Source organism: Mesoplodon mirus (genome assembly GCF_964341445.2).
Source record: "Mesoplodon mirus genome assembly, chromosome: 10".
Taxonomy (NCBI): Eukaryota; Metazoa; Chordata; class Mammalia; order Artiodactyla; family Ziphiidae; genus Mesoplodon; species Mesoplodon mirus.
In genome coordinates this window covers 33,146,199-33,172,536 of record NC_138986.1, presented here as the reverse complement: position 1 = coordinate 33,172,536, position 26,338 = coordinate 33,146,199, and the positions used below count along the sequence as shown (strand labels likewise).

At 36.6% G+C, this 26,338-nt stretch overlaps 1 protein-coding gene across 1 annotated transcript in view; it reads left to right on the top strand.

Annotated features, from left to right (window-relative positions):
* The window catches only part of LAMA2 (laminin subunit alpha 2), a 610,104-nt gene that overhangs the window by 407,040 nt on the left and 176,726 nt on the right, over positions 1-26,338 (top strand). Inside the window, exons 23-29 of the mRNA XM_082634259.1 lie at positions 1,050-1,286; positions 3,096-3,239; positions 4,974-5,153; positions 5,262-5,450; positions 5,534-5,667; positions 9,615-9,732; positions 16,925-17,059. Coding sequence (XP_082490385.1) covers positions 1,050-1,286; positions 3,096-3,239; positions 4,974-5,153; positions 5,262-5,450; positions 5,534-5,667; positions 9,615-9,732; positions 16,925-17,059 — 1,137 coding nt within the window. The remainder of the gene's footprint in view (positions 1-1,049; positions 1,287-3,095; positions 3,240-4,973; positions 5,154-5,261; positions 5,451-5,533; positions 5,668-9,614; positions 9,733-16,924; positions 17,060-26,338) is intronic.

Sequence of the window (26,338 nt, the reverse complement as noted above, 5' to 3'; positions counted from 1 at the left end):
GCTTAAACATGAATATCAGAAGGAAAACAAAAAGATATCTTGAATTAGTAGCTTGATCCCCTTCTGTGCTAGTTTCCTTTTCCCGGAAATACATTTTGTACTGTTTTGTTAGTTGAGTTTTAAGTGTCTCAAGAGGTGGTGGATCTGGCACTTCCTTGGCAGCATATTTCACAGTCTAATAATCTTAATAGCTTCAATGCTCGGGAATGTGTTTAACCCAGTCTTATTTGTTTGTATAGGTTAAAATTTTCCAAGGGCCTCTCATCACCCTAGCAATAGGAATTTTTTAATGGTCTCATCACTTTTTAATTGCTTAAACTTTTACCTTTTTTTTCAGTGTTTAAAATAAAAGGTTTGGAATGAGCATTAAAAAAAATTCTAGCAAAATTTCAAATTACATATATAAAGAGAAAATCCTATGCATATCTAGGAAGAAGAAAAAAGGTTACCAGCAAAGCACCTCAGATTGGGCTTTTCTGCAAACCTAACTCTAAAACACAGCATCCTAGATATCACTTCTCCTCTAAATTCTCCCTGGCTTCCCCACATCTGGTTTGGTGCTTTTTATACGTTCTCATAGCATTTTGCGTTTTCCCTATTATATCATGCTTATTCCACTGTGTTATATTTATGTATTTACTTCTCTCCCTACATTAGATTGTAAGGTATGTCTCTATACAATAAATGCTATAAAAATGAAATGATAAGGTAAAATGGCTTTGTCTAAAGTTCAATCTCTGAAGTAAGAAGTATTTGAAGAAAACCTATACCTAACTCCTGCTCACCACAAAGACAGAGAAAACACAGTTTCTTTCTTATTCAATAGCTTTATGGTTTCTGGACACTCATATATTTTAGTAAATGCATGAAGCAATTTTAACATTATGTTCACTGATGTTTCCCAAGCGACTAAACTAGAACAGTACAAAGCATATAACAGACATATGATTAATATGTGCTTAATGGAAGCATAGAAACATTAGAATTAAAATTTAAAGATATTGCCCATGAAATGATGTTAATCATTGCTGTTTTTATCTCCTCCATAGCCTTGTAACTGCAGCTCGGTGGGATCCTTGGATTTCCAATGCAATAGAAACACGGGGCAATGCAACTGTCGTCCCAAATTCTCTGGTGCAAAATGTACAGAGTGCAATCGAGGCCACTGGAACTACCCTCACTGCAATCCCTGTGACTGCTTCCTGCCAGGGACTGATGACTCAACCTGTGATTTAGAGACTAAAAAATGCTCCTGTACCGATAAGACTGGGCAGTGTACTTGTAAGGTATGTGCTGCCGAAATTCAGTAAGGAAAAACCTTACTCAATTCTATTTCCATTGCTCAGCTTTAACTTCATTCAGTTATTTATTCCTGCATCATTAGGCCAGACAGACAGACAAATGAAAATTCATTGCCAGACACAGTTTTTCCTAGCATACAGATAAGCATTGATTTTTAAGAACTGATTTTCAACCAAAACCCAACGTATTTTTCTAGCACGTATACATGATATATTTTCGACAGTAAAGTTCAGTTTGTCTTTACATATTCACTTTGCTTCAACAAGAATAATGTGGGAGAGAAAAAGTTCTCTTAAGCATCATCAGAGAAAATCACAGCTAAATGATAAGGTTTATTTAAAAAAAAATTTCTCCTCAAATTAATCCGCAATCACTGTACACTGAAAAATAGATATACTGCTGTGGAAGTTCAGTAAAATTTCATCACGTATAAGCACTGACATTACAAACAGTGACTATATGCAAATTTCAGTCCTCATTAATATTGTTAAATGATGTAGGAAAACAGCCAATTAAAAAGGGTAAGAAGGGCTTCCCTGGTGGTGCAGTGGTTAAGAATCCGCCTGCCAACACAGGGGACATGCGTTCGAGCCCTGGTCCGGAAAGATCCCACATGCCGTGGAGCAACTAAGCCCGTGCGCCACAACTACTGAGCCTGTGCTCTAGAGCCCGCGAGCCACAACTAATGAGCCTGCGCTCTAGAGCCTACGAGCCACAACTACTGAAGCCCGCGAGCCTAGAGCCCACGCTCTGCAACAAGAGAAGCCACCACAATGAGAAGCCCGCGCACCGCAACGAAGGGTAGCCCCTGCTCGCTGCAACTAGAGAAAGCCTGCGTGCAGCAACAAAGACCCAACGCAGCCAAAAATAAATAAAAATAAAATAAATTTTTTTTTAAAAAGGGTAAGAAGGATTTTTTTTCTCCCTTAGATATTTCTGGAAAATCAGTCCCAGGATAAATGCAGTAAAGACTGTATCAGAAGTATCTTTTCAAATCTGAATGAGATCCTTGCTGGGTAGAGTAATCTTGGTTGCAGGTTTTTCTCCTTCATCACTTTAATTATGTTCTGCCACTCCCTTCTGGCTTGTAGAGTTTCTGCTGAGAGATCAGCTGTTAACCTGATGAGGATTCCCTTGTGTGTTATTTGTTGTTTTTCCCTTGCTGCTTTTAATATGATTTCTTTGTGTTTAATTTTTGACAGTTTGATTAATATGTGTCTTGGCGTATATGCAAAGAGAGTCAGAGGAAACAGAAAGATGAAATCTAGGGAGTGGTTGTAAAGAGTCTTGAGAATTTAGGAAAATGGAAGGTTCTGTCATTAAAAGTCCTAGACAAAGCACAAAGTATGATGCTGCATTATTACATATTATAATTATGATTATACTTAATACATGCTATATGTGCATATATACAGTGTAATTCAATAATAATTATTTAAATCTATATTTTAACATCCTGCCTGTTTTTTACAGCTTTATTTTGCTTTCAAAATTCTCATGACTCTTTCATATTCCTCACAGTGGGATAATGGGAAATGTGCTGCCTAAATTTAAAAAACAACATACAATATCCTTAGTAATGCATGTATTTATAAATAAAGCATTTTTTTAGACCCATGCCATGCTAACAAAGAGATTAACTACATATGCTATTTGAGATGTGAGTCTGATATTCAGCATTCTTTTATTTTTTGTTTCATTGTCTTTAAAATGTGCTCCTGTTATTCATTCTTGAGTTTATTTCTCTCACCATGTCACCGTATGGACTCTGGGGATCTCTCATCTTTCTTCAGGTGAATGTGGAAGGCATCCGCTGTGACAGGTGCCGGCTTGGAAAATTTGGACTTGAGGCCAAGAACCCACTTGGCTGCAGCAGCTGCTATTGCTTCGGCGCCACTACTCAGTGCTCTGAAGCAAAAGGACTGATCCATACGTGGGTGAGTAAGGAACTGCTGAGCCATGTAATGGTATAATGTTAGTTCCTGCTGGCGTCTTTTAGCCAGGCACTGACAGGTAGGAGGAAATGGCAAAACATTTAAGTAACCTTTTCCCCTTCGCATGTTTAGAACTGGTAGAGGGGCCATGTGCCATTAGACAGTTGGAGTAAATATCGTTTTTATCCTGCCTTTAAAAGAGTTCATTTATTGCAGATAAGGAAATAGATGCCGAGTGAAAAAGGAAAACATTATAAGGGAAATGTTATGTTTGGGGATGGGAAGAAGCTGCCTTCTGAAGAGCAAGGGCACCAGAGTGGGAAGATAGATGTGTGTTCATGCAGTAATGAAAACCAGAACTTGCATATTTAGTCCAACCAAGCTTAGAGAATCATCGCTCTTTAAGGTGGAAAAAAGTTCATTTTTGCCTTAATTTTCCTTTAACTCTTCCTACTTTTAAACTCTACTTATTGTTAGTGTAAAAGACCAGTTTTCACAGATGTTGTGGATTTCACTATGCAAACAAGTCAGAAGGGTTTATCCCCTCTCCTACCTGTTCATTGTGCATGAGTTCTGTTTCTCATGAGAACAGTTCATCAGAAGGGGATGGGGCTGCAGATAGACATGCAGTCTATCACTCTTTTATTTTTTTAACATCTTTATTAGAGTATAATTGCTTTACAATGGTGTGTTAGTTTCTGCTTTATAACAAAGTGAATCAGCTATACACATACATATATCCCCCTATCTCCTCCCTCTTGTATCTCCCTCCTACCCTCCCTATCCCACCCCTCTAGGTGGTCACAGAGCACCGAGCTGATCTCCCTGTACTATGCGGCTGCTTCCCACTGACTGTCTGTTTTACATTTGGTAGTATATATAAGTCCATGCCACGCTCTCACTTCGTCCCAGCTTTCCCGTGTCCTCAAGTCCATTCTCTACATCTGCATCTTTATTCCTGTCCTGCCCCTAGGTTCTTCAGAACCACTTTTTTTTTTTTAGATTCCATATATATGTGTTAGCATATGGTATTTGTTTTTCTCCTTCTGACTTACTTCACTCTGTGTGACAGACTCTAGATCCATCCACATCACTACAAATAACTCAATGTCGTTTCTTTTTATGGCTGAGTAATATTCCATTGTATATACGTGTCACATCTTCTTTATCCATTCATCTGTCGATGGACACTTAGGTTGCTTCCATGTCCTGGCTATTGTAAATAGAGCCGCAATGAATATTGTGCCACATGACTCTCTTTGAATTATGGTTTTCTCAGGGTATATGCCCAGTAGTGGGATTGCTGGGTCACATGGTAGTTCTATTTTTAGTTTTTTAAGGAACCTCCATACTGTTCTCCATAGTGGCTGTATCAATTTACATTCCCACCAACAGTGCAAGAGGGTTCCCTTTTCTCCACACCCTCTCCAGCATTTACTGTTTGTAGATTTTTTGATGATGGCCATTCTGACTGGTGTGAGGTAATATCTCATTGTAGTTTTGATTTGCACTTCTCTAATGATTAGTGATGTTGAGCATTCTTTCATGTGTTTGTTGGCAAGCTGTGTGTCTTCTTTGGAGAAATGTCTATTTAGGTCTTCTGCCCATTTTTGGATTGGGTTGTTTGTTTTTCTGATATTGAGTTGCATGAGCTACTTGTAAATTTTGGAGGTTAAGTTTAAAGCAGGCCTCCAAAGACTTAAACTCAGCCCCCTGCTGTGTTTTGATCCCATGCAGGTGACTCTGAAGCCTGAGCAGACCATTCTGCCCCTGGTGGATGAGGCGCTGCAGCACACAACTACCAGAGGCATCATTTTTCAACATCCAGAGATTGTTGCACACATGGATCTGGTGAGACAAGATCTCCATTTGGAACCTTTTTATTGGAAACTTCCAGAACAATTTGAAGGAAAGAAGGTAAGGACGAGAACTTTGAAGTCACATGAGAACAAAATAAAATATGTTTTTAGAATAATGCTATTTGAAGATTTTTCTAACTCATCATTCCTCATTCTGTTTTATCAGTTGATGGCCTACGGTGGCAAACTCAAGTACACAATCTATTTTGAGGCTCGGGAAGAGACAGGTTTCTCTACATATAACCCACAAGTTATCATTCGAGGTGGGACTCCTAGTCATGTGAGAATTATCGTCAGGCATATGGCTGCTCCTCTAATTGGCCAGTTGACAAGACATGAAATTGAAATGACAGAGGTAATGTGGTTAGTTGTTGGGTGCCAGGATGCCAATGGATTTGCACTCGGTTTTGGCAAAGTAGTTTCTTTTCTTGTTAACAGAAAAAATGGAAATATTATGGTGATGATCCTCGAATCAGTAGAACTGTGACCCGTGAAGACTTCTTGGATGTGCTATATGATATCCATTATATTCTTATCAAGGCTACCTATGGAAATATCATGAGACAAAGCAGGTAAATTATAATGAATATCCAAGTTAATTTCTTATTCTAGAGTCTATAAGAGAGATCAGTAAGACATCAGACAACAAAGATTTAAAAGTTTGGTTTCGGAGTGTGATGATAGAAGACTAGTCAAGGATGGCGTCCGGGTCATCTGGTGGAAATTACTGCCATTCCCCCCAAAAGGGAAACAGAGTCAGAAGCAAGATTAAGGGGAAAAAATATTGAATTGATCTTTGACATGGTGAATTTTAGATGTCAGGTAGAAATTCAGGAGAAGATGTCCTGCAGGGTAGAGAGAATTCACTGCTGTGCTATAAATAGGTTGTAAGATTGCTGAGAAGGTATCCTCCTTCAACCGTCAGGGGAACCAGGCAGGGCCAAGTTGGTCCTGTCTCTCCCAACCATATGCATTCTCATCTGTTCACCCCAGTGTGCCATACTATATTGCCATTTTCCCTGTGCCTTATGATGTGAAAAGACTGGGAATCACATTGAATAGGAAAGTACATGGAAGAAGAACAAGAATGAATGTCATGAAAGCCAACGGATGAGAATACTATAAGGCAGTAGGTATGGTCGTATGACCCAAAGAGGACAATTAAAAGGAGGCTCTTTGAAACTGACACTTAGGATCACACTGGTGACATTCATACCAGTTTTAGTGAAGTCCTGGGGCAGAAATAGTCTCAAGGTTTTGAGGAATGAATGGAGCGCAATGAACCTAATACTATGAATGTAGACTATTGTTCTCCATGAACAAAACCATAAAAGGGAGGAATGAGGCCGTGTCAAAGGTCAAGGGAGGATTGTTTAATCGGAGAGAGAAGTAAGCATGTTTATATACCATGGGGCTGGGGAAGGGGAGGAATTAGTAGCAAGATATAAATTTAAAAATGATAGAATAAAGAGAAAATAAATAATGGAGAAGCCAGGATTCTTCAAAGTCATGAGTATACATGAGTATACTTGAGGCTATGTGCCTCAAGTATAAGGGAAAACTTATCTAATGAGATAAAATGAGGAACTGCACAGATGTAGCTAAATGTATGCCATGGAGGCAGAAAGTTGAGTTGAGTTCATACACATAGTCTCAACTTCTCCGGCATATTAGCTTCTCTGTTGTGTCTATAAGAAAATGAAATCAATAGATGTTTAGAAATAATCTTATATAACAAAATAGTAGATCAGTGCAAGACAACAAAAGAAAACAAAATTATGAACCCTCTCATTGACAAACCAATGAATATAAAAATACCATGTTTCACTTCGTCCCAGCATGGACTTACATATACTGCCATGGACTTATATATACTATTATGTAAAATAGATAGCTAGTGGGAAGCAGCTGCATAGCACAGGGAGATCAACTTGGTGCTTTGTGACCATCTAGAGGGGTGGGATAGGGAGGGTGGGAGGGAGATACAAGAGGGAGGAGAATGGGGATATATGTATATGTATAGCTGATTCACTTTGTTATAAAGCAGAAAAGCAGAAAAGCACCATTGTAAAGCAATTATACTCCAATAAAGATGCTTAAAAAAATAAAATTAAAAATTAAAAAATAAAGAAAATAAAATACCTTAAAAAAAAACATGTTTCAAATGTTTACACTGTTAAACATGTAGCAGAAAATGCTTTCTTTGTTGCAGAAGATTCATATTGCTCTTCTGATTGTACCAAAAGTAAGGACCAAATCAAGGACCAAAATTCACTTTTAAGTCTATATTGTTTTGATTTTTTTTTCATATTTCTCATTTCTAACAGGAGATTCTTTGTTTTGTTTTTTACAGTAGGTCCTTGTTGATTATCTATTTTAAATATAGCAGTGTGTACATGTCAATCCCAAACAGGAGATTCTTTTATATGAAATAATTTTTCAAAAACATATACCAAAATATCTTGACAGTTATATTGTTAATTATTTTAGAATTTCAAATGTAAATTAGGTGACAGAAGCCAAAGCAGGTTTGCATGTCCTAGAAGACAGCAGGTGACTTTGTGAGTGTGAAAATATGTTATTTTGAAATTGTTCTGTGCTTCAGTAAAAAAGTTTGGTAGTACGCAGAACATTTTGTTAGTGGATCTGGTAGAAACAGTGTTGTCATGCATTTTTCATCATGCTTTCTTTGCCTCTCTCACACCAATTCCACCTTTCTTTGCTGTAAGGTTATTTTTTTTCCCCATAAGTCTCTTTCTCTTATCACTTTATTTCATATACCTCACTAAATAATATCCTTTGGCTTAGGAGTTCCTTTTTTAAACACTAGAGTAAGTAAATGCTTCACTTTTTCTAGGCTCAAAAAAACTAGAGTGAACATCTAGTAACGATAAAAACAAATAAAGCAGTGGATCAGCACTTGATTTTGTAAGACAGTGGAATTTTGACAAAGGTCAGAGATATGTTTGAGTCTTCCTCTCAAAGTGGTTAGCACATAACGCTGCATCTTTATTCAGTTACAAATTTAAATAGTCTCAGAAGCAGAGAGTTTGTTATACATGTGGTTTGAGGTTCTGACTTTGTACATATTGCAATGCTGAAATTTTCTTTTTTCTTTGCTTTTGTCCTCTCTTACATTTATTTGAAGAACTTAACGACTTTGTTTTTCAGTATTCATTTAAATAGATGCCTGAGTTTGGCCAAATCCCTGATTCAAGCAAAACAGTTCCTCTCTGATTCCCTGAGGAAAAATAATGATATGTTGCAGGAATGTCTGTTGCTAACACCATTCAGGTTTCACTTGGTTTTTAAATACTCACTGGTCTGTTGTGTGCATGCATGTGCCAGAGAAGGGAAGGTGATGCTAGAAACTCCTCAGGTTATAAAATACCATGAGATACTAGCAGAGATGACTTTGCAACAAACACCGAGTTACCTTCCTACTCCCTCAGAGAACCCAGAGTCTTTCTTGTAGGAGGGGAGCGGTTTATTTACAGATCACAACTGCTGTGCATCCTATAATGAAGGGAGCATGAAATCTGAATTTTAACTGAACATGTGTTTCATAAAGGCTGGCTGGTCTTCAGATTGTAGATTACAATGGGAGCCAAGTCAGAATGTGCAATCATAATCCAGTGTCAATAAAACCTACCTATGCTTGTTATAAAGTTTATGATTCAAGCTCCTTAAGCTATTAGAGGTGCATTTTATTGAAGCAAAACTATTCATTGTCTCGTTTAAAAGTTTATTTGCGGAACATTTCATGTTACCAGTTAGTCATGAAACAGTCTGAGTTTATGGACTGTGTATATTTTGTAATGTATAATTTCAAATTATTACAAAGGGTATCAACATTTTTATTGTGAATAATTGTTTTCAATTATGAGGACCTTTCCACCAATAGGAAGGGTGGGTTAAGTTACTTGAAGGATTTATTCAATAAAGTTAACAAAAGACTAATATGAGAGGTTCTTTATCCTCAGAAAGTTATCAATATTACTAGCTTATGCTCAGTCATTTCCTAGATGGTTTTCTAAAGTTCTTGAAAGGACATTCAGAGATTCAAGAGCAAGAAATTGGGACCAGTTGCAAATTAAAAGCAATTTCACTAGTAACGACTGGAGATTTTCCAACAGGGAATGACCTTGGGTTGTCTGTTTGAAAGAATGAAAATGTCTAACTAATTGGCCATGTCTACCTGAAGCCACTCACATTTTTAAAGGTGGGAGGAAAACTCTTTATAATAACTTCTCAATAGGACATCAGACATCTGATTTCCTAAATGCTTTATGATTTATGTGAAAATTTTGCTAATGTGTAATCTCACCCTTTGAGGAAGCAAAGTTGCTGGAATAAGATGTGGCACACGGAGCCCCTGAAATTTAGCAGCTTCAAAACAATAGAACAAGTTTGTGGTTGTTGACAAAACTTTGAGAAGACCCGTCTTTCAGGATTGAGTGTTTGCTAGGTAAGCTTAATTTACTGGTACCCCCATCTAAGTATTTGCTCGCTGTTCCAGGATTTCTGAAATCTCAATGGAGGTAGCTGAACAAGGACGCATCACAGCAATGACTCCTCCAGCTCACTTGATAGAAAGATGTGATTGTCCCCTGGGCTATTCTGGCTTGTCCTGTGAGGTAAGCTGGCTCCAACTAACCTTCTCAAACCCCACTCAACCAGCCAAATGGAAATACTCCCAGGCCCACCTTTACTGCAATCAGTTTTACTTTCAGGCATACCCTCAACCTATTTTATCTGATCTTCCACTCAAAATATGAGACGCAGTAAGAAGAGGATGATGTTATAGCTCCCTAGAAGTAGGAATCACAACTCAAGGGGAATAGCTAATAAAAATTAAAAGATTTGTAAAAATATGAGTCAGGAAATAAGAATGTTTTCTTAAGGCCCCTCTATTGTATCTGATCTGTTTTCTTGGCACCTTTTCAGAACAGAGACATTTAAACTGCAGTGATTATGAGACAAGATTATATTGGGATTTGAAAGATTGTTTTTATATAGAACATGACAAAACTTAGGCAATAAATATCAGACTGTTCTCTTTAACATAGACTTCTCAGAAGGACATAAATTGTTCCAACAGTGCCACTGTCACTCAGTCATTATATTTTAAAAAAGCATTTTTTACTTTCTAGGATATTCCTTTGACTATCTTCAGAATTGGTAAATTTTCTAGATCTTTATTTTCTGGAACCAATTTAAATTTTACAAATATTAAATCTTAATAGGAAGAGTATGATCTAGGGAGAGGTGGAATTGCTGAAAAAGTGGCCTGGATTTGAATCTCTACTTCATCATTTACTAAAACTGAGACCTTGTGCAGCTTGTAAACCTGCTTAAACTTCAGCTGGTAAATCTCCAAGCCCCTGAGTAACTGCCACCACACTCACCCCTTCTCCTGCAGACCCTATAGTCCTCTCCACAGTGCAACAAATAAAGGCTGGCCTGGGAGGGGCCTCCAGGACCTGCTGCAGCCCTACAGCATGGATTCTTTCCCCTTAGTCAGGTTGGTTAGTGGCCACTACATACTAGTTAGATATTTTTAATATCTCCCGTACCTACAGCCCAAGAATCACATGAAGGCTAAATGAACTAGAACCTAAGCACTTATCACAGTGCCTGGTAGTAGTCATAATAATAATACCAAAGTCAATATGGTTAATAATATTATTAACGGAATAAGTAGTTATAGATCTAACTATTGATTTATTTATAAATACAGTTGACCCTTGAACAACATGAGTTTGAACTGCCTGGGTCCACTTATGTATGAGTTTTTTTCAGTAAATATACAATGGACCCTCCACGGTTTTCCAGTCCATAGATCCAGCCAACTGCAGATCAAAAATTCTATCCGTGGTTGGTTGAATCTACTAATGCCGTACCAGCGGATATGAGAGAGCCGACTCTGGGACTTAAGCATCCACAGAGACTCATGGAACTAATCTCCTGGCAGATAATGAGGGAGGACTGTAATCTTGTGTATCTTTTATAAATAGGATTTGAGAAGTTTTATTAAGTATGGCTCACAAGGCAGGTGAAGTACACTTAAAACCAATGAATATAACTCTCTTGAGAGGTGGCATGGTATAATGAAAAGAAAAAAGAAGTTTGGTCTCGGTGAATCCTCCCTAGCTTCTCCACTTGAATAGGACATTTGCTCTTTGTTGCTGAACTTTGGGGTTTTTGTACCCATAGAATCATCATGAGGATTAATTTAAATGAAATCATACATATAAAAGCTCCTTTGTAAATTGAAATGTCATTCAACTTAGTTGCCATTGTATGAATTCCACACAGGTCAGAAGACAAATTTCATAAGAATAACTGCAAATATCTGTGAAATATCCTTGGAATAATTTTATAGTTTTGTGACTGCTCTGAACAGCAATATTTATTTGAATGTGTCTATTTTGATCTAATAAATGACCAAATAATCCATCCCATTATTAAATCATAACTCATACATACACATGTATACATTTGTACATACACCAGTAAGTATATATATTGTACCTATATGCACAACCCAATATGCGTGAAATATATATATGCACACACATTGTAGATGTGAAAAATGAGGCAGTGACAGAGGCACATACAAAATATGCTACCTTTCCAATGAGCATGAAAAAGATAAAAGATAGAATTTGAGATTTTTCTAGACCAGAGGTGGAATTTTATTTATCCCAGGGAGTGTTTGGCTATACTGCTGTCTCACTGTGTAACCTTGGTCAATGCCTTAATTGCTATAGGCCTTAGTTATTATATAGTTATCCAGTCTATAAAATTACAGGTTGGGTTTTGAAGTTCTAACATTATCTAATTCTGCAATGTTATTTTGCTATACAAGATATTAAGTAGTCAAGATTGACCTTAGATATCTTGAAGAGAAAGTTACTACAGCTATATTTTTCTGCATTTATTTAAAGAATACTCTTCACTTATGAACAAAAATATTAGCAGAGTAGCAGATTATTTTAATGCAATCTACCTTCCATTCCAGATTTGAAATGTTAAAATTCATCTTATTATGATCATCAGGCTTTTTAAATAGTAATTCTAAAACATACTTTCCTATTAATTTTAGTAATTTTCCATCATTATCTGAAAATATAAATTAACCAATACAAATACAAATGAAGCCAATGATATATGAAGAAAATCAAGAAAAATTAGAAACACATACAAACTATTATCTGCATTGGTGGCTTCACCTATGTCCTGTGAATTTCACTTAAGCTTCTGTTAACAGACAATAATTACAGTAATATCTTAGAGGAGAGATTAGGGGATAAAGACCTATCTCTTATAATAAGCTACCTGAGGTTTTCTCCACAACTCATTGCCTCTAATCCATTATACATCTTATTTATAATTCATCTTGAATCTAAAGTGTAATTACTCAGGCATAAAATCTAATCATCAAAGCAAGAACTAAGGACAGTTTTGAAATAATACATCCCATTCTAGTAACATATGCTTTGGGTCATGAATACACAAAGCAATTCCTTTACAATATTTTCACCAAATGTAAGGTATTCTAGAGACATTTGCATTTACAAGCTACTCATTTCATGTTTTTATCCAGAAATGTGGTTACAAAGAAACAAAATTAAGTGTTGGTTACCATTGTAAATATAGCCAGTTGTAAAGACACTTAGCCTTGCCTATTACCTGTAGGGTTATAACACTGTAGCCCTGTTCATTAAAAATGTCAGTTCTAGAAATGCCTACTTATTATAATTTATGATTTGAAGTAGAGACTAGGTTACCTCTAGAAGTCAAAGAACCCAATTTCCTCACCACACTTGTTGGTGTGGGCGCCGTTGAGTTTACCATACTTTACCTAAGCTACTCACTCCTCAATGTTGTCTCAGTTAACACTGTTGCCTAAACAGACCTAAACTCAGGTTAGGTTGTAGGTAGAAATGGAAACTATTCAGTGCTGAATATGTGGTTCTCTGCAATAAGATCATGGAAGTCAGAAATTCACAGGTGATCTCCTAATGATATTTTGCTCATTTCATCTTGTTTCCCCTTTCCATCATGTTTTATTAGGGCTTCTGGCTCACAGTTGAATGGCTAGTGTGTACTGGATCACCACTCACAAGCCATCAATTGGCCATCAACAATAATTTTTTAAATCCTCAAACAAAAATCCTCAAACAGTACCTATTATCAACTCATAAAACTCAAACGACAAAATAGTGAGACTAGACTTTTTTTCTTACACATGCGCATTTCTAGGAATGCTCTTTACCACTTCAGTTACACATGGAAGACCCAAAGACTCTTTTCATATACATTAAAATATTAAAGAACATGGTATAGGTAAGTGGCATACATTGTCATTTTGTTTCCCAATGCAGTGTAGAACAATCACTGTTGCCTTTGTTTTCAGTGTATTCTTGATGACTATATCTAAAAAATTATCTGGAATAGAGGCACCCATATTGATTTATTGTATTTCAAGCACTACACACACATCATCTCATTTAATCCTCACAACCCTATTAAAAAACACACACAAAACTGACCATTTATTGAGTGCTTACTGTATCCTGCACAATGTCAAGTGCATTCGCTAATACACTTACACCAACATCATTAAGCACATTATAATTCCCATTTTATGGGTGAGGAAATGGAAGCTCAGGCAGGTTCGGAAACTTGACCTTTATCACACAGTTGGAAAACAGCAAAACAGCAATCTGAACCTACCTAAGTCTGTTTCAAAAAACCTAGCTATATTAAAAGTCAACTAGTAAGTTATACACCATCCTTACATTCCACGTGAGGAAGCTTCAGCCCACAGTATTTAAAACCTGCATAAGTCATATGTAGTAAGTGGTGAAACAGGAATTAAACCTAGGATTGTCTGATTGCAAAACCCATGTAAAGATACAAGATAGTGTTTTTAATGGCAACAGCACAAGTATCTTTTTTGTTGTTGTTGTTAAACTCTGCGTTATGTAACCCGGCACCTGGAGCATGTTGACTCTTTACTCTCTTTGTCTCCCATTCCCTTCTCTCCTCCCTCCCACATTTTTGTGCAATTTGATTCTAACATTATGATGGGATACCATATTATGAAAACAAACTAAAGATGGAAGGAGAGCAGAAGGAAATTGAGCTCTGAATAATTTCAGCACAAGGCAAGAAGAGAACTTTGGAAAAGTTTGAGTTAGGAAAAAAAAAAGGGATAAGATTAGGACAGTGTTTATGTACTTGCTTTTCTGTAATTCTTTATTTTGTTCCAGAAAGAATTTTAGATGGGACTTTAAAAAGTAGCTATTATCTTTCCTCTTTTTTTCCCAACTCAAATATAATCATTCTCATGAATTTTGCCCCAGCTGACTGACAAGAAAAATATCTGATTTTGAAAAACATCCTCAAATATTTGAAAAGTGGAAAAAATAAATACAAGGTCCATGAAAGGAGGAGATTAAAGAGAAATAAATATGTCTCATTCCTTTACAAAGTGTGTTTGAAGTTTCTAATCCTTGTGTTGCGGAATAGACTCTCTCTCTTTTTTTTTTTTTCTAACTCAGAAGTTTATAAGGACGCAAAATTAATCTAGAGTGTTAGAACTGTAGAAACTTCAGAAATCAACTGAATTAATACATCTGCTCATTTGTGGGATGAGGAAACCACATCTCAATGACAACAAACGACTTGCCTGTATCCCTCAGGCAAAACTAACTAGTAAAATCAAGGCTTCCGTATTCATTGATGTTACAGTACCAGAGTCTGTATGCCCTTCAAAGACACACATTCCCAGCAGGGAATGAGGAGTGTGCCAATGACTCTCAATCCTGGCTGCTTATTAGACCCTCCTGGGAGTTTTACAACAAACCCTGGCCCTAGTCTCCACCAATTATATTAGAATCTCTGGGGGCAGAGCCAGGTATCCGTATTTAAAGCTCCTCAGATGATTCTATGTGCAACCAGGGTTGAGAATCACATAGATAGGCCTAAAAGCTTCCACACAGGCTTGACTTGGAGCCCAGACTTTTACCCGCACTGGAGTACTTTTCTACTTTGTCCTACTCTTTCCAGAGAAGAGCCATAGTAATAAGAGAAACTGGGTGTAAACTTTATCTTCAGTGCTCACCTTCAGATTTCAGTCCATAACATTGAATTTCATATGATTCCTCAATGAAAAGTACCATTTCTTAATGTTATTCTTCTTCTAAGACTTTTTTTAAACTTTTGTTTGATATAAAAAGTAGAGCTAGGAACTCTCAATTTGTGTGATTTTTAAAGACACACACACACATGTGCACACACACACACACACACACCAAGCAAATATACCAGTAAAATAACAATAATTATATAGGTATCCAATGATGAAATCTATAAAAAGAAAATCCAATTTTATTCTACAGTCAGCACACACCAGAACTGGAACAACCCATACTATGTAACATTTTTAAACACACCTTGGATTGTTTCTTCAGTTATGCTTAAATGAATTCCTCAGCCATAATTTCCAGACCTTATTTGGTAACAATGGCAAAACTGAACCTTTATTTTGAAGAATATGAATAAACTTATTAAAATATCTTAGGTCCACTATAAGACAAATAGGACTCAAAATATTTTGAATACTATTCCCAGTTTTATCACCTTGCTCAAATCCAGGATATTATTAAATCTCATTAGCATTTCTTATAGGCTGAGATAAAAGCAGAGAGACTCTTAAATGCTTAACTGAAGTACTCTCACATTATCCAAATCCAAACAAACAAGGAGAGTGCTGACTATTGATCGTTTTTCTTCTAAGGAACGTCTACTTACTCCACTCTGGATGACCTAGTCCAGAACCAAAAGGATGCAAAGGCATTAAGAAGTTCTTAATTCACTATTTTTTCCCCTGCTTATTCAGCAATGACTTTTCTCATCAATGGGAGTAAAATATCCTGTGAAAAAAATTTTACATAGCTAATATCCCTTTATAACCTTCACTGGAATCTGGAAAACTAACTCCTATCTCTTACTCATAAATCAAACAATGGCTAATAAATGCAGCAGCTTTGCACACCAAGAGATCTGAGCCCAAAACACAAGACTCTTCTTATTCCCTCTTCAGAGCTATGGGCTTTCTTTCAAAGAGCCAGAGATGTTTCTTGATACATTTACATAATAAACCCGAATGAAGATGGAAGTCTTGATTTTGCATATGTCAGCTTTGCTAGCAGTTTCCTGTTTGCTCTCAGATTTTTATTGCAAAATGAAAAAACTAGATCAAGGAAAGATACATTTTATTGGTGGCCTAATATTCCCAAGACATGTAGAGCTTTTATTATTTTGAATTTCTTACTTTTATAGTCTTCAGATTATACCGATATAAATAACACGACCGTGACACTTTTTTATTTAATTAATTTTTTTCTGAGTCTCATTGGACATTTCCTAGTTACCCATCAAGCACAGTGGAAGCAGATTTTAGGTTGTCAAAGACATTGGAATTCTCTCTTTAGTCCAAATGACAATTTTATTTAAAAACAAACTTCTTTTTCAAGAAAAAGAAGACTATTTGAAGTTTGTCCAGGCTGAGTGGTATTTGCAAATGACAGCTTTCCTTTGCTAAAGTCTGATGACACAGATGCTGCTTGTATACTCTATGGACCAGGCAGAATACACATTAGGAATCAAAAGTGACATTCATTGTTTCTAAGTGGTGTTGTCTTTACTGCTGATGGGGGGGGAAAGAAATCCTTCTTTTTAACTACTGAAGAACCCAAGTGTTGCTAAAGAAAGATTTCCAAGTTGGCTGTCCTAATTGGCTTCGTTTTCTTTCAGGCATGCATGCCAGGATTTTATCGACTGCGTTCTGAGCCAGGTAGCCATACCCCTGGACCAGTCCTGGGCACCTGTGTTCCATGTCAGTGTCATGGACACAGCAGCCTGTGTGACCCTGAAACCTCCATATGCCAGGTATTCATCTGAGCCTTTCTTGAACAAAGCCCATGTGCTCATTTCTCTTTACACATATTCATATACTGAGTGCAGAGGTCAGCTAACCTGCAGGGGACTTAACTGAATGTGTGTGTGTGTGTGTGTGTGTGTGTGTGTGAAACAAAATGTGGGAAAAAATACATTTACCATATTATGCATTTTTTAAAGTAATTAAAAAGTTACAACTGGAAAAACCACTGCTCATGTCAAGAAATAGTATATTATTATCAACAGCATCATAGATAAATACCAGACAACATAACGATTTATTTAAAAATCACATGAGGGTTTTTTTCTGATTATAAATAAAAATAAGCTCTTCGTAAGACATTTGGAAATCATAAAAAAGTGTTAAAGAAAAAAATGAAAGTCACCCAAAATTGAACATAAGATAAACATTTAATATTTTATGTGTTTCCCACCAATTTTATGTATGTGTTTATAAAGAAGATTTATATAACACCATAGGTGTAGTTTTATGTTCTGCATTTTAAAAAATGTACATATCATGAGCATATTATGTTGTTAAATAGTCTCTAAAATCTTTACAATCTTTGATTTGATATCCCATAATTTAACCATTTCTTTAAAACAGTTTACTGCTCTTATTTTTTTGTTGTTGTTATTACGTTCCTGCTAACACTCTACTCCGTCACCCCTGGAACAATCAGGACTGTGGAGAAATTCAGGTTTCCTGTGTCACCACTTAGGGTCCCCAGACTCTAGTCCCCAGGCAACTCTGGGTGTCTCCTCTGCTGAACTCACTTCCCACCTCTCCTCATCTCCTGAAACTCTTTCATGGAGCTTTGTGGAACTCATGACCAGACATCAGCAAACTCCCCTATGTAATCTCCCTCTTCTTTAGAGGTCCTCTTTATTTGCTCAAACTGAAACCTGGTTTCCCAACACACTACTCCCTTGGCAGTGCTCTCAAGTGGAAGCCGCTGTTTTTTCTCACACTCTTCATTTCCCTGAGCTTGAGGGCAGGGCAGTGGCCCTGCTCCTTGCTGCCACTTTCAGGTCATCCGTGTTTTCTCTTCTGTAACAACACCTAGTTTTGAATCTCAGGTCTCCATCCATTTGCCCACTACACCTGCTTGTTGAAGCCATTTACTAACCCTCAGGTCACCCACCTCATTCCTTGAAGATTTTTCCTTTGTATCATTGCCGTTCACTCTAGCACCACTCCTATCATAATTCCTGGTGATTTTGATGCTCATAAAATGGACTCGTCCCATGTCTTGTCCTCACTCCATGAGCCTGTCTGAGAACTTGTCATTACCAGGAACTGAGTGCCTCTATAGTCTCAATGTCAACTATTCTCTCTTTGACCACCGTTTCTTTTCTTTCCAGTTCACTTCTTCTTAGTACTTCAATGTCAACATTTTGTCTCGTCATCGACACTCACATCTTTATCTTTCCTTATGTTTCTCATGCCCTCACTTTCTTAAGCAGCTTAATATTCATGACCCTTTTTTTTTTCTGGCTGTGTTGGATCTTCGTTGCTTTGCACAGACTTTCTCTAGTTGAGGCGAGTGCAGGCTTCTCATTGCGGTGGCTCCTCTCGTTGCAGAGCACGGGCTCTAGGCGCGCGGGCTTCAGTAGTTGCAGCACACAGGTTCAGTAGTTGCGGCTTGTGGGCTCTTGAGCACAAGCTCAGTAGTTGTGGTACACGGGCTTAGTTGCTCTGTGGCATGTGGGATCTTCCTGGACCAGGGATCGAACCCGTGTCCCCTGCATTGGCAGGCAGATTCTTAAGCACTGCACCACCAGGGAAGTCCCATGACCCTTCTTTAATATCACTGCTTTGTAATGTTCATTTCTCTTATTACCACTCCTTTAGGAATAGGTTAAATCCTACTCCTCCAATACCTATGCCTTCTAATCTGAATGTGGCTCTGGAAAATAGTCGACTATGCTGATTAGTCTCACTGTATGTTCACTATCACTCACTTCAAAGGGAACCTTTATTCTGCTCTTCCATCATGCCACGTTTCTCCAGTCCAGTGCCTCTCTCCCATTCCTGCATGATAATTTCCTACCTTCTCATCTCTCTTCAAATCCCAAACCCTTCCCAGACCCATTTCCATCCTTACTTTCAGTTGATGGCCTTGTTTCTTCTTATTTCACTGAGAAATTATAAACAATCAGAAGAGAACTAACCCAAGCTCCCACTAACACATGCATCTACCTTTCTGCATCTGTGTGCAATTACTCTGGTTTTTCCACCAATTTGGATGAACTGTTCCTGTTTGTAGAAAAGACCAACTCTGCCACCTATGCTCTAGATCCCAGCCCTCCCTCCCACTCAAGGACATCACTCTGATTCAAGGACATCACTCTGGCCATGCCTACTCTCCCCTCCCTTCTGAATCACTTTTTGGTACTTCTTCTATCTTAAAAATAAATAAATAAACAAACAAATAAATAAATCTCTCTTGATTTCACTTCCCCTCTTGATTTTTACCACTTCATTCCTCTCCTTTCACATAGAGAAGAGTTTATACTCTTGTCTACAATTTCTCTCCTACCATTCTCCCTTGAACTACTAAAATCAGGCTTTTCCTCCACCACTATATGCATACCAACTACTAGTGTTCAGCTCTTCATTGTACTTGATTTATCAGCAGCATTTGCTCCTCTGCAGCAGCCATTCCTCTCGAAGCTTTTGTTCAGTTTGCTTTTCTGGGCATGATATTCTAGGGTTTTTCAAGCTAGATGGCTGCTCCTTCTCAGTCCTCTTTGCTGTTTTCTCCTCATTACCTGAAATCAATATACTGCTGTTCCTAGGATTCAATCCTTGGAGCAATTTGCTTGTCTGACTACACTCATTCTCATGGTGATCTCACCCAGGCAATGACTTTCAATATCTATACTGAGATCTCACAATATTTACCATTATTTCTATGATTAAATTTTAGATCCAACTCTTTAATCTTTACAGAATTTATTATAATGTGGAGAGATAATTTTCCTTCAATATGTTACTTTAAAGAAACATTTATTTGTTAATATTTCCTTTTCTCCTTGACACATCATGGTATCTGAATATATACACATTTGTTTTGTTCATTTTAAGATACATTTAAAGGATCATCTATTCTTTTCTGCTTACCTTTTATTTCCTATTATAATGTTCTGATTACCTTCATTTTATAGTACGTTATAAATTCTGGTAAAGTAAGACCCTTTACTATTCTTCTTTGCCTAATTTTCTTAACTTGATTACTTATATATTCTTCCAAATGACATTTTGATTCACTATTTTAATCTCTTCCCCCAAAAATATTACTGGAATTTTTAATGAAAATGCATTAAACCTGTTTGTAAAGAATTGCTATCTTTACAGTATTCAGCTTTCCTCCCTAAACCCAGGAATGATACTCTTCTCTATTCAAACATTTTGTGTCTCACAGTTTTTAATATTATCCATATGGGATATGCATTTGTTATGTTAAAATTATTGCCATTTACCTAACATTTTCTTTTTAATGGTGAGCATTACATTTTTTTTGTTCCAGTATATTTATTAAGTGGTCATTACTGGTAAATATTGACAAAATATATTTTTTACATGTGTTTGATATCCAGCCACTTTTTTTTCTAGTTCTAGAAGTTTCTTGCTTGATTCTTTCAGTTATTTTTATATTTACAACAATAATACTTGCAATAACTATAATTGTGTCTTCCTTGCCAGAGCTATATCTAGTATAATAATTCATTGTTTGCATTGATTAAGTCTCCCCAAAAATGTTAAATAGGAGGGTAGTCAGCTTCCTATCTTATTGCTGATTTTAATACAAAAGCCTCAGGTCTTTCACCACGAAGTATGATGCTGGTGATTAGTTTAAGGTAAATATTTTTTATCATGTTAAGAAAACTTCTTTTTATTCCTGACTTCTTAAATATATCTTCTTTCAATCAAGACAGAGTATGGAAATTTATCATATGCTTATTTGTGAGGACTGGAGTGGAGGTGAAGGTCTTACCCATCCTTGAATTCTTGAAATAATCATGATTTGGTTTAAGTGTAACATTTTTTTCACCAATCTACTGGCTTGTAAAATTCAATAGATAATTTCAGGGAGGTGGTTAACTTATGCATTCTTAAGTGGGAATTAAATGCATTTTTCTTTCTTATGCGATAGTCGCTGGAATCTTTAATAGTAATGTCACTCCATATGAATAATTTAGAAGCATTCACAAAATATACAGTTTACTTTCATTTTTATTTAGAATAAAAAGTTGCTGTCATTATATTGTCCTGTTTTGACCAATAGCCTATTATATCTATTTTTGTGCCTTAAGGATCCTAATTAGAGGTCTATTTTCTGAGATATCCCTAGATGAAGTAAAAAATAAATACATAGGTGCATCAAACATGCACAGCTAGTACAAATTGCTGTGCTCTGAATTTTTATATTTTCCTTCAGGGAACTTATAACTTCTGAATTTAGACAACTTTGTTTATCTTTGAAACAGCCCCATGAGGCAAATAGAAAATAGCTATTATTACTCCGATGCTATAACTGAGGCAACTGAAGCATACTGATTTCTTTACTATTTGTACTGTGTTTCCCAGTTTAATATAATATCCACTACACAGTGCAATGCCCTCTATGTTGGTATAGTGGTTATAAGCATGACTCTGATCAGACTGCCTTGATTCAAATCCTGGCTTCATCCCTTTTGGGCTGTGTGGGCCTAGTCAATTTATTTAGCCTCAGTGGTGTCTTAATTTCCTCACTTATAAAATGAAGATAAGAATAATACCTACTCATAGAGTTTTTCTATGGATTCAGTGAAATACTAGATAAAAGGCTTAGAACATTAATTAGCACATGATAAGCTCTATAGTGGAAGTGATAGCTATGATGATTGTTGATGATAAAGATGATCATTACCATACATGTTAGCCACTATTTATAGTCTAAGAACCAATCAGATGATAAATAATCAAAAATTAATGTAAAAACCACTGTTATATCCAGCGCTATACTAGATTTTCTCACTTGTTTTTCTTTTTTCTTTATTCCTTTCTTCAAAAATAAGGGGTAGAGAAGAAACAAAACTATAGAAAACTTCACAGCCTAGGCATTTCAACTGTTAAATAAAACCCACATCATTTTTCTCTTCATAATTCCTCATGACACTTACAAGAGAGCTGTTGCTTCTTTGTAGGTGCTAATAATTCCTACACATAGGCATGTTATTACCAATAGCTCAGTGACCATTACCCCTTAAGGAAAATTTTCTTCAAAATGGAGGAGTAAAACCTACATAATATTGAACCCCAAGCCAGAAGGGGGAGAAGAGGTAGGTGAATTAATACTAATCAGTACACACATACACAATCACATAGATAGATAGATAGAGTTTTCAGAGTTTATATAACACACACACATCTATGCCTATATTTATTTATAAACATATATATTCTCATTTAATTATCACTATAGCTCTCTAGTCAATATTATTTGTCCTATATTTTACGTGGAAAAATTGAAGTCCCAGCTAGTGCAAATAACTTCTCAAGACCAAATGGTCTGTGAAAATATTTTCACTCTATCACAATTCTTATTTTAAAATGAAAAGGATAAAATAAATCTCTATGATTGATCTGCCCTGTTGTCTGTAACATTTCAGTATCTGTGGTTAATCAATTAGCTATATCCTCAGTAAATAATCTCATAACTATAATCTACTGTATTTAAGGTGTTTTATAAACCTTATCTTATTTAATCTATCTGACCTCTTACCAAGATAGGAATCATTAGCATTTTATTATAACTCTGAAAATTAATCCTAAAAAAAGTTAACTTACAGAGCCTTGGCTAAAAAGCATTAGACTCGGGTTTCAAATCCACTGCAACACGGTACCTGGAGATTGTGAGAGAGAGTAATCACACTTTTAGCTGATTAAATGAGTTTGATTTGAAGGTCCAGGTGAATTATACCCTAGAATACTGATAGAATCTGCAGTGTGATTAAGAGCCATATATGAAAAATATTTGCAAAATCATGAAAATATGAAATTTGTCACAGGATGGAAAGCAGTGAAATGTCATTCCAGGTTTTTGTTTTTGTTTTTGTTTTGTGGTACGTGGGCCTCTCACTGTTGTGGCCTCTCCTGTTGAGGAGCACAGGCTCCGGATGCGCAGGCTCAGCGGCCATGGCTCACGGACCCAGCTGCTCCGCGGCATGTGGGATCTTCCCGGACCGGGGCACGAACCTGTGTCCCCTGCATCGGCAGGCGGACTCTCAACCACTGCGCCACCAGGGAAGCCCCATTCCAAGTTTTATAAAGGAAAGTATTGTAGAATATGAGAAACATTGATTTCGATCTCCAGTGAAACATAAACAGTGCTTATTAGGAATCAGAATAGGTTCCCTCAAAAACAAAACATATCAAACTAATTGCTAGAGTTACTATGTATATAATATCTGAGACTCTAGGTCCCTGAATCTCAGTATAATTTCAAATTCATCAGACAGTGTGATAAATCATATGTCAAATTTAGTAAAAATGGTAACAGCTACCATGTGTCCAACCGTATATATGTACCAGAACCAGGGCTTGCCACTGTAGATAGATCTTTTCTCATTTATTCTTACAGTAAATTTATGAGACAGACAGGATTATTCCTTCTAATACAGTTGATGAACTGATGCTGAGAGAAATTATATAATTTGCTTAAGTCATAAGCCTATAAGGGTTAGATCTATGGTTCAAACTCTGGTTTGTTTAAATAGGCATTTGATAGAATGTTTCATTATATCCTCACAAACATGGTTGAAAATATGGTACAAGTGGTAATCAGTTAACAGAAGTTAGAAGTTGCTGAACAGCCTGACCTCGAATAAGCTCTAGAGATGTCTCCAATGATGAGGCATAGGATTTGTTCTTGACCCTGTCATTTTCAAAATCTTTATCAGTGATTTGGATGAGACCTATCAAATATTCAGATGATGTAAAGCTAGAAGTTATACCTACTGTGTTGAATGGTGGTCAAGAATCAAAAAGAGCCTGGTAGGTGGAACTATGAGCTACAATTAACGAGATGAAATTAATAGAATAAGTTTTGAACTTAGGTAGGCTCACTTGTTTATTCATCCTTGAGGCATTTGTTAATAAGTATTTCCAAAGTTCAGGCACTGTGGTGGGTGCTGGGAAAATAATGATGAGGAATGTGTGAACATTGCCCTCTAGGAGTTTATATTCTAGTGTTTAAGGGAGAGAACAAAGGAAATGACACATAGTAGCAATTTCTGTGAAATAGGAGTTCTTACTTGACTACAGATTCATTTGTATGAGATCAAGATCAAGGAAGGAAGTACATTAAATATATTTGCAAAATTTATAATCTCTATTTTAAGAGAAATTCTGAGTAACCAGGGTTGTTAGCTGTTTAGCTTGGGGGAAAAAAGATATTTAGATTGAAAAAAGATTTAGGAAATAATAGTGTTCTTTAGATATTTGAGGACTTTCCCCAGGAAATGGGAATTAGACTTAATCTGCATAGCTTCAGAAGGCTGAATTTGGATCACTGACTAAAAATCAGAGTGAAATAAGTTTTCATTCAGCATAAGGAAAAACTTTATAGCTTGTAGTTATACACAATGAAAAGGGCTGCCTTATAAGAATCCATGCATTTAATAATATGTCAAGGAATGTGTAGAGGCATCCCTATAAGGAAAGAAGGTTAAGGAACTTCTCACCTTAGTTTTAAGATACCAAATATAAATATAATATTCATTTGATCTAGTGGAAAGAATATATGCCACCAGTTTTCCCATGTACAAAAAACAAAAACAAAAACAAATGTCATATATTCTAATCTACTATTGAAAAGATAGTAGCACATGTTAATCTTGAGATAATTAAACTTCTCATTAGGCATCTAAAACTTTTTCCTAAAGATTAATTTCTATACAAGAGAAATATTATGTCCACTATTTCAGACCAGACAGGAAAGTCATACGAAAGGTCGATGTCAAAAAGTTTCAAAAATAGCATCATGATTTATGTGCTGTGTTTGTGGACCTAACAGGGACATTTGATTCCGTTAACCAAGTTTAGTATGTCAGCAACCCTGTGAAAGATTGACTGTCCAAAGAAAGTTAAAATATTTGCTTTCTCTGTGAAGAAATTATACAGAGTTGTAGGTATAAAAGAGGCAAACCATATTTTTCAGAGGCAAACCATATTTTTTAATCTCTGTATTTTTTAGTAATGATTAGCATTATTGTTTTGATTCCGTTATCAATGTTATAGGAGGTTACATAAAATAACTCATGCAGTTAGCTTTTTTACAAAGGCAAAAGCTGACAATTATTGTTCTAGATTCCATATATTTGGGGGCACATGTTCATTTCTGTAACTATAAAGTATGTTCTTAAAACACTCCCCATTTGACACTTATTCATCATTTGGCACCTTGCTGAAAGATTTGAGACTGCAATGCATAGATAATTATTTTATCTTGGAACCATTATCACTCACCATGCTACTGTTAAATATGGAATGGCTATTTTATTGCTAAAAGAGAGTGGTTCCTTTGGATGATTGAATAAGAGAGGATTATGGTACTTAAATCAATATCCAAATATGACAAATCCTCTTTCCCTACTAACCACCTTTCTGCAAAGTCATCAGACTTGAAGCTTGGCCTTTTTCATCTTAAGAAGACTGACCAGTTTCCTCTATAATACCTAGAACATGCATTCATTTATGTAGTCATTCAAAATAGTCATTGAGGGCTTCCCTGGTGGCACAGTGGTTGAGAGTCCGCCTGCCGATGCAGGGGACACGGGTTCGTGCCCTGGTTGAGGAAGATCCCACATGCCGTGGAGCGGCTGGGCCCGTGAGCCATGGCCGCTGAGCCTGTGAGTCTGGAGCATGCGCTCCGCAACGGGAGAGGCCACAACAGTGAGAGGCCCGCGTACCGAAAAAAAAAAAAAAAAAAGTCATTGAATGTCAATATATTTCAGTCACTGTGTTGAGCTAGATGGAGCATTTAGCCCAGACTTCGGGCATCAGGGAATGTTTATTAGAGAAAGCAACAGTGAAAATGAGAGCTGAATGAATAGGTGTTAACCAGGCAAGAGGAGGAAAAACATTCCAGAGCAAGGGATTTGCATATGAAAATTCCTAGAGGTGAGAGAGCACTGCATAATTTGAGAATTTCAGATGGCCGCATATGGGTTTAGCATAGAGTGCAAAGTTTACAGTGGCTAGACAGAAGGCTGGAGGGGTAA